This window comes from Sceloporus occidentalis, unplaced genomic scaffold (genome assembly GCF_023333645.1).
Source record: "Sceloporus occidentalis isolate IW3139 unplaced genomic scaffold, rSceOcc1.0.p SCAF_1, whole genome shotgun sequence".
Classification (NCBI taxonomy): domain Eukaryota; kingdom Metazoa; phylum Chordata; class Lepidosauria; order Squamata; family Phrynosomatidae; genus Sceloporus; species Sceloporus occidentalis.
In genome coordinates, this window is record NW_028316981.1 from 21,482,348 (window position 1) to 21,494,916 (window position 12,569).

The 12,569-nt window shown below is 41.2% G+C and overlaps 1 protein-coding gene across 3 annotated transcripts in view; it reads left to right on the forward strand.

The window, feature by feature from the left end:
• The window catches only part of ABCF1 (ATP binding cassette subfamily F member 1), a 43,623-nt gene extending 31,054 nt beyond the window's left edge, over positions 1–12,569 (forward strand). For all 3 annotated transcript variants that reach the window (XM_089515686.1, XM_089515675.1, XM_089515665.1), the window contains 9 exons: positions 807–919; positions 3,552–3,723; positions 5,169–5,243; positions 5,558–5,628; positions 8,027–8,059; positions 8,773–8,941; positions 9,847–9,911; positions 10,630–10,702; positions 12,026–12,569. In XM_089515686.1, coding sequence (XP_089371812.1) covers positions 807–919; positions 3,552–3,723; positions 5,169–5,243; positions 5,558–5,628; positions 8,027–8,059; positions 8,773–8,941; positions 9,847–9,911; positions 10,630–10,702; positions 12,026–12,192 — 938 coding nt within the window. In that variant the 3' untranslated portion in view covers positions 12,193–12,569. The remainder of the gene's footprint in view (positions 1–806; positions 920–3,551; positions 3,724–5,168; positions 5,244–5,557; positions 5,629–8,026; positions 8,060–8,772; positions 8,942–9,846; positions 9,912–10,629; positions 10,703–12,025) is intronic.

Below are 12,569 nucleotides of genomic sequence, written 5' to 3' on the forward strand. Positions count from 1 at the left end.
CACTTTGCCTTCCTCTGAACAAATCTTATTGTGTAAACCCAATAATAGGGTACTATAAGTTGGTGTTGACTTGAAGGCACACAACAAATATTCCCTAGACCCAATAGATGTCAAGAATTTACAAAGGCAAATGGTACATGTTTAGATATCTCTGAGCCTAGGAATTTTTTTCAGAATGGAACAGAGGACACAATACAGGAAACATAGCGATAGGCAGTACAAGAATACCTGGTTCATCTAAATGAATTTAATTTTGTCAATTTCTTGGCCTGCTAATATGGTATATAACCTGATAACAGCTATAGACCATTGACTATAGAGCAGGGGTATTTGCTGTAGTTTTTTGTGGGGTTTTCGGACTACATGGCCATGTTCTGGAAGAATTTATTCCTGATGTTTCACCAGCATCTGTAGCTGGCATCTTCAGAGAATCCTGGCATGGGAGTGAGTGGGGTGTGTATATATACTGTGTGACCCTTGGTTGAGAGGAAGTGATTTACATGTTAATCTGTGTGTTCATCTGTTGTTGAATGTTGCAATGGCCTTCCAGATATTATGTTTCTAGTAGTCTTGACAGGCTGCCCTACAATGCCAATTTAATTGATAATGGTGAGATGGACATCTAGGCTATACTAAGAATGGATATGTGCTTATGTAACAACTGTTGTTAAGAGTTAGCAAAGACCATGCCTGTTTCACCATGTGGTTGACCACTACTAGATGCAGCTTGTTAGACTTGATAAATAGCTAGATTTATTCAAGTAGTTTCTGAATGCATGAATATTTGTCTTCTTCTCTCTTTTCAGTGACGTTCAAGAAAATGTATCAGCAGAAACAGAAGGAGCTGCTAAAGCAATATGAGAAACAAGAGAAGAAGCTGAAAGACCTCAAGGCCGGAGGAAAGTCCACAAAGCAGGCAGTAAGCATCCAGTTCATATCCTTCTATGTGACACACAGCTGCAGAGGAACAAAAATGCTGTGTATTTGTACTGAGCTTTGTGGGCCGTCTGATAGCAGAGTGGTCCAGAGAAGCAGAAAGTTCTTGTTGAATTAGTTTATGGAACTGTTGCTTGATGTTGTTCTTGTTGTTGTTGTGTTCCTTCACATCTGCTCCAACTCATGGCAACCCCATTATGGCATTTTGGGGCAAAATTTATTTAAAGGAGGTTTGCCGTTACCTTCTTCTTAGGCTAATGGAGTGTGACTTGCCCAGTGGGTTTTTGAATGACTTTTTCCCAGCATACTAATAGAGCCCTCAAACTTCTGCACTACACTGGCTTTATGGAACTGTGACACTGCAGTATTTTTTTACTCTCATTCCTAGGAATAGAGAGCCATTCTGGTATAGTGGTTTGAGCGAGGCCAGAGTAGGCGCTGCAAAACACATTTGGCATTTAGATGAACATATAATAAATCAAGTTAAATCCTTTAAATATCTAGGAATTTTCTTTTCTGAATCAGCATCCTGGAAACAACATATGACAAACATTAAAATCCAAGCTCATAGTTCGGCCAAAGCAACCTTGAGCTTTGCTGTTAATAAGGGAGACAATTTAGTAAACCCTGCTCTAATGATCTTTAAAGCTAAAACTCTGGCACAAATCCTTTATGGGGCAGAGATCTGGGGCATACCTAAGGCCCCAGGTCTGGAAGTGCCTCAGAATTATTTTTTAAAGGCATTACTAGGACTTCCTAGGGACACTCTAACTCTAACTGCTATGATTCGTCTCGAAACCTCTGTTCCAACTTTATAAAGCCAAATAGATAAAAGAATCTTGTGTGTTATTGGTTTAAGATCCAAGAGATGCCAACCTCTAGATTACCAAAAATGTCTTTTGGAACTTAATAATGGATTACCTGCTAATAATTGGGTTCATGGGGCAGCCCAATTAATTACTAAGTATGGTCTTTCAATGAGTGAATTGGCAGGTTTAGATTATCCTGCAAGGAAGGTAAAAATAAATAATACAATATTAGAAGTTACTACCCTTGCAGATTTACATACTGTTCATGAATCTCCATGTGCCCCTTTATATTATAGCCCCAGACAATTTTGTGATCATCCGGATTATTTTGACAGTCTTACTTTTGCCCAGTTGCGTAAAGCCTTCACAGAACTGAGGCTTAAAATGTTTGATTCAGCTGAAAGAGATGGAAGGCTTAAAAAGGTTACGAGAAACGAACGGAGATGTATTGTTGGCTGCCCATATTCAGAGGATTTGGTACATTATTTAACCTGTTGCCCTTTGTATAAAGATCCTAGGGATTGTTTTATTTTATCCTTAATCAATAATAAAATTTTTCAAACTCTCAAGAAAAAGTACTTTACCTCCTTATGGACACAGATAATTATGTGACCTGGCGCATAGCATTGTTTGCTCTTGCTGCTAAAAAGACTAGGAAGAAATACATAGAGATTGCTGTCCCCTGTAATGGGGATAACTTGATCTAAAAGGGTCCAACTGTGAATTTTAACATATTCATGTTATCTAAGTTGTCCACAATTGTTAATACTAAACTTTTGCTATTTGATACAATTTATTGTATATTGTTTTTACGGAAATTTTATGTATATTGTATTATTACCTTGATTTTACAATGGCCATTGGCCAAAAGCAATAAAGTATGTATATATATATATATATATATATGAATCCCTGCTTGGCCTGTAACCCTGCTGGGTGACTGTGGGCAAGTCACACTCTCAGCTTCAGAGGATGGCAATGGCAAACCCCCTTTGAAGAACTTACCAAGAAAACCCTGTGATTGTTTCGCCTCAGGGTCACCATAAGTCCAGAATGACTTGAAGACACAACAACAGTCAAGATAAAATAAGGGGAATAGTAGAGTCACCAGGCCTACATTTTGTCAAGATGAGAATGTTCTCAGTTAAGATGTTATGGAGAGATAGTTATGTATGTAGGCCACATCTCCTTTTGGCCCTGTGGGTTCTGGGAGCCAAAGAGTCCTAAATTCCAGGAAATAAAAATTAAACTCCATTAGCAACACAAAAAGATATTTCTGTTGAGATCCAGGTTGCGTAAAAGTTTTCCAAATGCAACAGCATGGAGGCTTCTTGAGAAATTCAATGCTCTCTGCCTAACAAGGGAGGCTGATAGCCTTGCAAAGGACTAAGGTAACCTGTATCTCAAAGAAAATGTCTTTCTGTGTTGCTCCCTTTGCCTGATGAAAGCTTGCAACATATATTTGTACATTTTGGTTGATCTAACAAAGGTATCACTGTTTTGTGAATTTTGGGTGTTACTTTAAAAGAAACAGTGTTAATGTTTTAACTAAAGGGTATGGGTTCGTAATTGATTTCATTCAAATCTGTACGTGTGCATGGTTTTAAAGTGTCTTAAGCAGTTTTTAAACAGTCTTATTTAAAACTGTCACATTGTTTAATGTACTTTGAGTCTGTTTAAATTATTTCTTCCTGTTTTAAATTGTTTTGAATTGATACCAAATATGCTGGCCCGAGATACTGTGTTGCAGGAAAGGATATAAATATTTTGATAACTTAAATACTGTTTTGTTCTGGCCATCTCTAGGAAAAGCAGACGAAGGAAGCCCTGACCCGCAAACAACAGAAATGCCGCAAGAAGAACCCAGATGAAGAGGCCAGTGAGGCCCCAGAACTTCTAAAGCGGCCAAAGGAATATACTGTGAAATTTACTTTTCCAGACCCGCCACCCCTGAGCCCACCCATTCTGGGTCTACATGGTATGGACCTGTGTTTGCATGGAGAATATTGCAGTGGGGGGGTTGGAATGGAAGATACGGCTGAATTTCTAAAAAGCTGTGCTTGTCTTTGAAAAAATACTGATTTGCTTTGATGCTGACTGGGTGGAGTTGTGCTAGTGTACGTATGGCCCTTAAAACGCCCCCCTCTCTCACACATACACAAACACATATACTACAGAAGTGTTCTGTCCTTGAGAGCTGAACTTATAGAGTCTTTCTTTTGCCCCAACTTAACTCCAAACTGACAGGTCCCCTTGGTTACAGTGGAGGTGAGCAGCCTGTTATTCATGGCCTGCTTGTGGTGCAGACCAAATGCAGGGGATGTGGAGTGTGCAGTTTGCATCTCTCCTCCACCCCTTATGAAAAATTGAGAGTTGGCCTTGCATCAGCCTGAAACAAGCTTGTACAAAAATGGCATCCAGGGGGATATGCATCACTGACATTTTGACTGCAGAGAAGAGGTTAGGTAGCAGTGGACAGACTCTGTGATTTGACCATTTGTGCTTTGTGAGATTCATATTATTTCTTTTGTCCTCTTATCCTTCTCTGTCTTTGAGTTTTAGGAGCTAAAATTTAGCTAGAAGCCCTAATTCAGAGTTGCATGTTCGCTTTCTCTCTCTCTCTCTCTCTCTCTCTCTCTCTGCTTCTGACTTACCCTTGCCTGTCTGCCTGTTTCCCTCTATCTCTGCTACACATCTGCACATTCTCATGTACAGCCTGCATATCCTTTATCCAGATAGTGACACCTTGGCTTTTCTAATGTACAAAACCTTTGTTTCTTGCATAACATTATTAAAAATATTATGTATAAAATTACCTTCAGGTGTATACAAAACATAAATAAATTTTATATTTAGGCTTAGGCCCTATCTCCATGATTGCTAATTTATATATATGCAGGTATTCCAGAATCTGAAAAAATCTGAAATCCAAAACACTTCTGGTTCCAAGCATTTCCGGTGAGGGGGATTCAACCTGTGTACACATTCCTATACATACTTATATCTGGTCTTTCTCATACACAGATCCCATCACACCACACATGCATTCTGCATGTGACTGAAACCATGTTCAAGTGTCAGTTACCAAGGTGGATTCAACACCTAAAGAGAGGAGTGCTTAGCCCTGTCCCCTTACCATCTGTAAATGTTCTTGTTTGACTGGAAGTTCTTCCCTGTGAGCAAGAATGTTAGAAAATCAGGGTTCTTATTCATATGGAAAATCTCCATGTGAATAATAGTCTTTCCTATCTTTGTTCCTTTTCATATGAGGAGAGTAACAAGTGAGTTAGGGTGTGTAAGAAGTAGGAATCCTCTTTGCCTGTGATTCAAGATGTCTGCCGTAACTGGCATAATACATGGCTTTTGTAATTTTTGATAAAGAGATTTTCCTTTTCTCCACTCTCCTCTTTTTCTTCCTTGCAGGTGTAGACTTCACTTATGAAGGGCAGAAACCTCTTTTCAAAAATCTGGACTTTGGAATTGACATGGAGTCTCGAAGTAAGTGATTTGAAAAGTAACAGAGGACTCCTTATCAGAACTAGCATGTAGGCCTACCTTCCTCATGTCCACATAGTTTCTATCTCTTGTTTTCTGAATGGTGGATCCTCATCAGAGTTCTAACTTTGTTACATTCTTTTATTGTATTAACTGAGACTTTGCTTCTCTTAAGTGGGTAGACACATCAGACTGTCTTAGTCATGCTGTTTGGAGGATAGAAGACAGGGGGTTGGGGTGGGGAGAGAATCTTCCAGATTCATTGCTTGAATGGCAGAATATTAGTGTTAATATTACTGTTTTCCTCTCTGCTGCAGTCTGTATCGTAGGTCCCAATGGTGTGGGAAAGAGTACGCTGCTGTTGCTGTTAACAGGGAAACTAACACCGGTGAGTGAGTCCAGTCTGACTTCCCATGTTTTGGTTTTCATCATTTTCGATCATCTTATTCTGTCCCTAAGATACTTTCATTTTTGGGTGCCCCTGCTAATACCACCTGGAATGTTGCATTTCCACATTCTTCAGATATACCCCAGAGTTAAGCCTCCTTCATGTTATTCATGTACAGGTTTTCCTCAGTTCACAAAAGAAAAGTGTCTCTGGATATTATCACTTTAAAGGAAAGTTTGATACCAGAGGCAGAAAAATTCATGGAAAGAATGGAGATAAATTCCTACAGTGAAAAAAATAAGAACAGTTAAACAAGTTTCAACCATCTTTTTTTCAAAACACCAATATATAACACAGTACCTCTCAGGATCAGCAAAAGAACTCCACATGGGCTCCATCTCACAATTGGTACAGAACTTGATTTCTGCATAGAATGCTTCCACCACCATGCCCAGACATAAATAATAAGAAACATAATTTACCACACAGTTTTAGCCACAAGGAAGAAGAAGCTGTACACAGTCTTGGGAACAATCCTAATGTTGTCATCAAAGAGGAAAGCCACAGTCATCATGGAGAAATCTGGCTACATACAGGAGACTTAGAGGCATGTCCAACACTACATTTTACAGAATCCTGTCTAACACTCTCACGGCTGAATACCAGAAGGATTTGCAGAGAATGGAGTTGCCAAACCAAATCCAAATTGACACACCCTGGGAGCCTTGACCAAGTACATTTTATTTATTACCCAAAATAAATAAACAAGGGAGCCCTGGATGGCCCATTATCTCAAGCATTGGAACATAATATCCTTAGACCATATGCCACCAACACTCCTAGCTATGTGAAGGACACTACTGACTTCTTGCAGAAATTAGAGTCCATACACAACCTCCCTGGGAACACCATCTTAACCACTATGAGGTGGAATCCCTATATGAATCCCTACTTAAAACATCCCACACATGGGATGGAGTACAAGTTTTGTATTTCCATTCATATTTACACATGCAACCAGCTTGTTCACATGATGAAGGTCTTTTCCTAGTCTCTTCACTCCATGCGTCTGATGAAGTAGACATAAGTCTATGGAAGCTTATTGTACCAACTTCTTTCTCTCAGTCTCAGAGATGCTACAAGATCCCTTTGCACTACGATTGTGTAAACAACCTATAAGTCTTGCATAGCTTTCCATTTTGGTGGCCAAACATATAGATTTACATTTTTAAAATATGCTGGGGGAGCCTGAGGCAGGCATCTCTGCTCTCCTCTTTTCTCTGTGTTGCTATTCACGTATCTCAGTATGAGATGTAGGCTGCTGTGGTTTACCTTGCCTTTTGTAGAGAGGCACACACTGCTTCAGTAGGATTTGCGGAAGTACAATCCAGCATTTTGCCAGCTCAGATTTTGTTCATTGTATTGTTTACTGCAGACACATTGGTACAACCCAACACAGAAAGTCTGTTTCTGAGCCTTCTTTCAACATCCTCCCAGTGCCACTGTGAATAAAAAAATCCAGCTAGACAGAGAACAAGGAAGAAAAGCGAGTTGGGGTCTGGGGAAAGCCTTTGTAAAAAAGCAGCTTTGCTGTGAAGGGATATCCTTGTATATAAACATCCACAGTATTTTCCTATTATAAAATTGGGTGAAACCTGTGAGATATTCTATTCTATTTTTAAAATAGATTTTTTTTGTATTTTTAAACTTAAATTATAACTTTTAAACGTATTGTTTACCAGTAAACATTTTAGTCTCCTGTTAAGTCTAAATGACTCTCAGAGCGCTTTACATTACAATTCATAAAAATCAAAACAGTACACTTGCTGCTTGCAGTCAGAATCACATGTCATAAAAGGGGAAAAAAAGAGGTTAAGATGGTAGAGGGATAAAAGCCAACTCAGGCACTGGTTCTGCAAGTTAACATCTGTTTTTATAACTGGGGAAACCAGTTGGATTGGAAACAGTTCAGGGAAAGGAGGGGTACTATTGGCCTGGACTTTCAGTAGAGTTACATTTCAGTATCCTAGTAGAGCCAGCAGGAAAAAAAGAGGGAAGCTTTGGTTCATATACAACTTGTGCTTGCTTTCTTCCCTACAGTTTACACCCAACTTTCAAACCCAGATTTCTTTTAAGAAAGCAGGGGTGCAGATTAAAGTCAGATTAAACCTGTCCCCCTTGCACCTTAATTAGGCACACCATGCCTCATTTTATTTATTTTTGTTGTCCAATTCCTAACCCTGCCTTCCCAGAAGAGATTATGTTTTGGCCCTGAATTCTCCCAGTGCCTGGATTCAGTTGTAAGAACACTTCCTTTTCAATTTGGTGGGATCACACAGAAGATCATGCATCTATTCTAACAAACCTCTCCCCCCCCCCCATTTTTCTTTTTTTCCAGACAAGAGGGGAAATGAGGAAAAACCACAGACTAGTAAGTATTGGTGACCTTCTGTTGGGGCTGTTTTGGGGAAAAGAGGCCAGATTTGAGGGAGCAGGAGCCACGGTTGTAAGGAAGAGTCAGAATGGAAGGATTTAGACCCTTGTGGAAGTTAGTTTCTTCCAAGGCCATGGAAATAACATGTATATAATCACCCTGAATGATACAAGGCTGAGGGTCTGCCTGGCTTTGGCAAACTAATTCCATAGAGAAAATCTTGGAAGTCAACTACTGGAAAGCTCTCTTGGCTGTGAAGTTTACTCAGTGGGACAGACAGCTTTTTCTGGTTTGCTGTTCAATAGCTTAGTTACATTGGATACTGCAGTTGGGAGACAGAAAATGCAGGGGAGGCACAGGCTTGACCTCATCTGTTGTACTAGAGTGAGTTATATCCCCCTCCTCACCAAACCCCAAATTCAAGAAGACTGTGTCCTTACAAAATGATTGACTGTATAATGGACCATCCTTATGCAACATCTAAGAAAGTGTAGCTATAACAGTCCTACAAAGTTCAGGCCTTTGTTTGGAAAACAGAATCACAAGGAAAGCAGGGAAGGTTTCTATTTGTGTGTTTTATTTGTTTTTAACTTTTATATGGCTTTTAAATTATTTTATGGTGTTTAATGTGGATTTTTAAAAATTGTTTTAACATTTTTATCGTAAACATTTTTAATTTGCTGTGTTTGGAAACCCCCTCCCACACGTAGAAAATTGGGTTCTTCAATCAGCAATATGCTGATCAGCTGAACATGCAGGAGACGGCAACAGAGTACCTGCAGCGCAACTTCAACCTGCCCTACCAGGATGCTCGCAAATGCTTGGGGCGTTTTGGTCTGGAGAGTCACGCCCACACCATTCAGATCTGCAAGCTTTCAGGTAGGAGGAGGAGGAGGTGGAGGTAGCTGTCTTTGGTGAAGGGAGTGGGAGATGATTAGGCTTATATAAAAGCTGAGGGCTGGCCAAAGACATTTTGCTATCTGAGGTGGACAAAATGGCACCCCTTATCCCATCCCCTAATTACCTCTATAGAAACTAATGAGACTGATGGCTAAATACTACTTCAACACTACCAGTGGAATAGTATCCTCCACCTGTAACTTAAGGTAGCAAGCTAACTTGTGCAGAATAGACCTCCTGACACACCCATTGCTCCCCACTCTGCTTCTTAGGACTGTAGAATCTTAGGAGGATCACCTAGTGCAACCACTTGTCATGCAGGAATATACAACTAAAGCAATCCTGAAAAATGCCACCCAACCTTTGTTTAAAGATGTCCGAAGAAGGAGACTCCACTCACCCCACAAGACAGTCCACTCCACTGTCAAACAGTTCTTACAGGAAATAAGTTCTTCCTAATGTTTAGGTAGAACCTCTTTTCTTGTAAATTGAATCTATTGGTTCATGTTTTAGTTTCTGGAGCATGAACCAATGATATCAAACTGCAAGAAAACAGATTTCGTTCCTGGTCAGTTACCAGCCAAGTGGTATGGTCAGCCCTAAAAGGGTTTTCAAAAGAGAAAGGACGTATTAGGGCTCTGACGCTGGTGGTCCATTTGAATCTTAGTAAAGCAATCTGAGGAGAAGGAGGGTGGTCCTGGAAGGGCTGAGAGGCATTAATAGACAATAAAAGGAATTGGAGTTCAGATGGGGATAAGAAGCTCTGACCTTGATCTTCAACCCCCCACACTGTGTTTGATAAGGGAAAGATCCTGTTTGCCCATGTCTTGGAAGAAGGAGTAAATCTCTCCTCAGCTTTATCTTTGCTTGTATTCCTTCTCTAGGGGGACAGAAAGCCCGTGTGGTATTTGCTGAACTAGCTTGCAGAGAACCAGATGTGCTCATTTTGGTGAGTCTCAATATCTGGGCATCAGGGGTGGAAGTCATGTGGCTTTCTAGTTGGCAATCTGCACCCATGGATGAGGAACATGCGAAGTTCCAGTTCCAGGAACATCTGAAGGCATCCCTGGTGTCATACTGAATCAGTTCCCAGTCAGTTTAGGCCATAAGACACATCCACACCACCTCACTCCTGTGGTATGGTCTTGAATCAGTCAACCCTAATGCAACCTGGATAGAGTCTTGAAGCTACTTCCCTGCTGCTTCCTCTCATAATCAAGTTATGTGTTGTTGCATAAGATGCCAAGGGCTTCCCAGAAAAGTACCACATCTGTCCTGGTCACACTCTTCATTAGTAAAGCACTGTAGAAAGGGTGTCTTTCTCCTCCTCTATCTTTCCGTCCAGCTTTTCCCTGATTCCCTCCTTTAAAAATGTAAAACCAAAAGGACTGGTGATTCTTGCTGTTCTTTTTGATTTACAGTGTTCTTTTGATACCCAATGACCTGTACCCAGTCTTGTAGGTCGTGGCATCAATCTGAACCCCCGTGAGTTTCTGAGTCTTGGTGTTTGAATCAGGGGCCATTGCCTACTGCTGCTAAGTCTGCTGGTGCAGAATCAGTATGTTGGTTACACACTATCTTCTTGTAGAAGGATAGAGCAATGAAAAGTTAGAAGTCCTTTTCTTCTTTCTGTAATTCCCTCCTTTTTTTGACTTCCCCCACCCCAGGATGAACCTACAAATAACCTGGATATTGAGTCAATTGATGCCTTGGGAGATGCTATCAATGAATATAAAGGGGGTAAGTAAAGGCTGTTTGGCACAAGCTGCATATTGGGAGTAAGAAGTAGCTCCTTTTTCGTGCTTGTCACAACCTGGCAATTGATAGTTTGATACAAGCCAGTGGTCCCTTTTACATAGTGAGATCATCACCATTCCCTGGTCTAGTTCTTCCATGGTCGTATTACTAGTACCAAACTCTATCAACTATGTTTATTATTTCCCTGCTTCCCCACATCATTAAAAATATAATGCCTTCCGGCACTCAGACAGTTTGGGCTGCTCTTCTGGATAACTGCTCACAAAAATAGCTTCTCACTCAGATGCACAAACAGATCCTGAGGCGCACACTGGGTGCATAACCCTTGTTAGTGTTTTGTAGCACAGTCTGTGATGAGGTACCACGGCTCCTTCAAATCTGTAGGCAGCAGCTTGTGAGCTGGAGAAACACCTCTTCCCTTCCAGAATAACTGAAGAGAACACTGTAGACAAAGGTCTCGCAGATGAGGCTTTTATTCTTAGAAGAGGTTCCAATATGTACAGAGTTATCTACAAACATCATAGTCCACCATCCATCAAACAGAGAAAGCCACAGAGCCAATTGACTCTAATGGAATCCACAGCCAACTGTCAAGGGAATGTTCAAATTCCCCCCAGCCAGTACTTGATTGGCTGATGACCTCTGGCTGGTGAATGGCCGGCCTGTTGCTATTAAATCCCACATTTTACACTTTACTATGGACTCTATATCCCAACACAGAGTTCTTCAGGTACATCATCTCTGTAGTTCTTAACAGCAGCATTGTGAGGTAGGCCAATAACAGATGGCTTTAGGCAAGTCATTGCATGTCTGAAGTGACATTTATTACTTAATCACTCTTTTTCCCACCTTTCACAAAGTGGAAGTGAAGCCCTGTCCAGAGTTGTGCTTCCACAGATGCTAATTGGTGTCTCCAGGCTTGGAGGCACTGTCACCAAGACATAGGTTCAATGGCATTCTCTTCATTTTTCTCAGCAACTGCTGTTCTTCTCAACCTACCAATTGGGGATTGTGGAAGTTGCATTTCAGCACACTGAAGAGTGCTGGACTGGGGAAAGCTGGATTAGAATGAATGGTAGTGAGAATTTTAGGACTGAGGTTTCCCTAATCCTAGATCAACATCACATTGGCTCTTAGTTGGATCCAGATAGCATTGGTTCTGAGTGCGGCAGTACCTGCTTATGCTCTCAGCCATTAGCCCAGGGTGGGGGACCTGTGTGCAGCCACAACGTTGGGAGCTGGGGAAGTAGTTTCTTCTAGCAGGACAGGGGCTGTGCTAACGGTTGTTTGTCATTCATTTTCCAGCGGTAATTGTTGTCAGCCATGATGCCCGGCTTATCACAGAGACCAACTGCCATCTCTGGGTGGTGGAGGACCAGACAGTCAACCAGATAGATGGGGACTTTGAAGACTACAAGCGTGAAGTCCTGGAGGCCTTGGGTGAAGTCCTTGTCAATCGGCCCCGAGAGTGAAGATTGGAAGAAGCATGCTGAGCTGCCTTCCATTTTCCCAGCAGACACTCTGTGCTCTATGTGAAAGACTCTTTATTTATGACAGCTGGGGTTGGAGGGAGAAGGAGGAAGGATTGAGGATGCGCAATGAGAAAAACCATGCTTGTTCTTTTCTTTCTTCCTTCCCATACCCTCAGGAAGAGCAACAAAGTTGAGGGAGCTGATGAACTTTGGTATGTCTCAAAAGGGCTTGCTTTCCCTGAGGCAGACATTTTGGAGGGCCTCTTTTATAGCTTTCCCCCCTTCTCTCCCCTCCCACCAGCACTACCCTGATGCCCTTTTTGGGAATAGTTGGAGCAGAGTTGTATAACCTTAATTAAATTAAAATGTGAAGGATA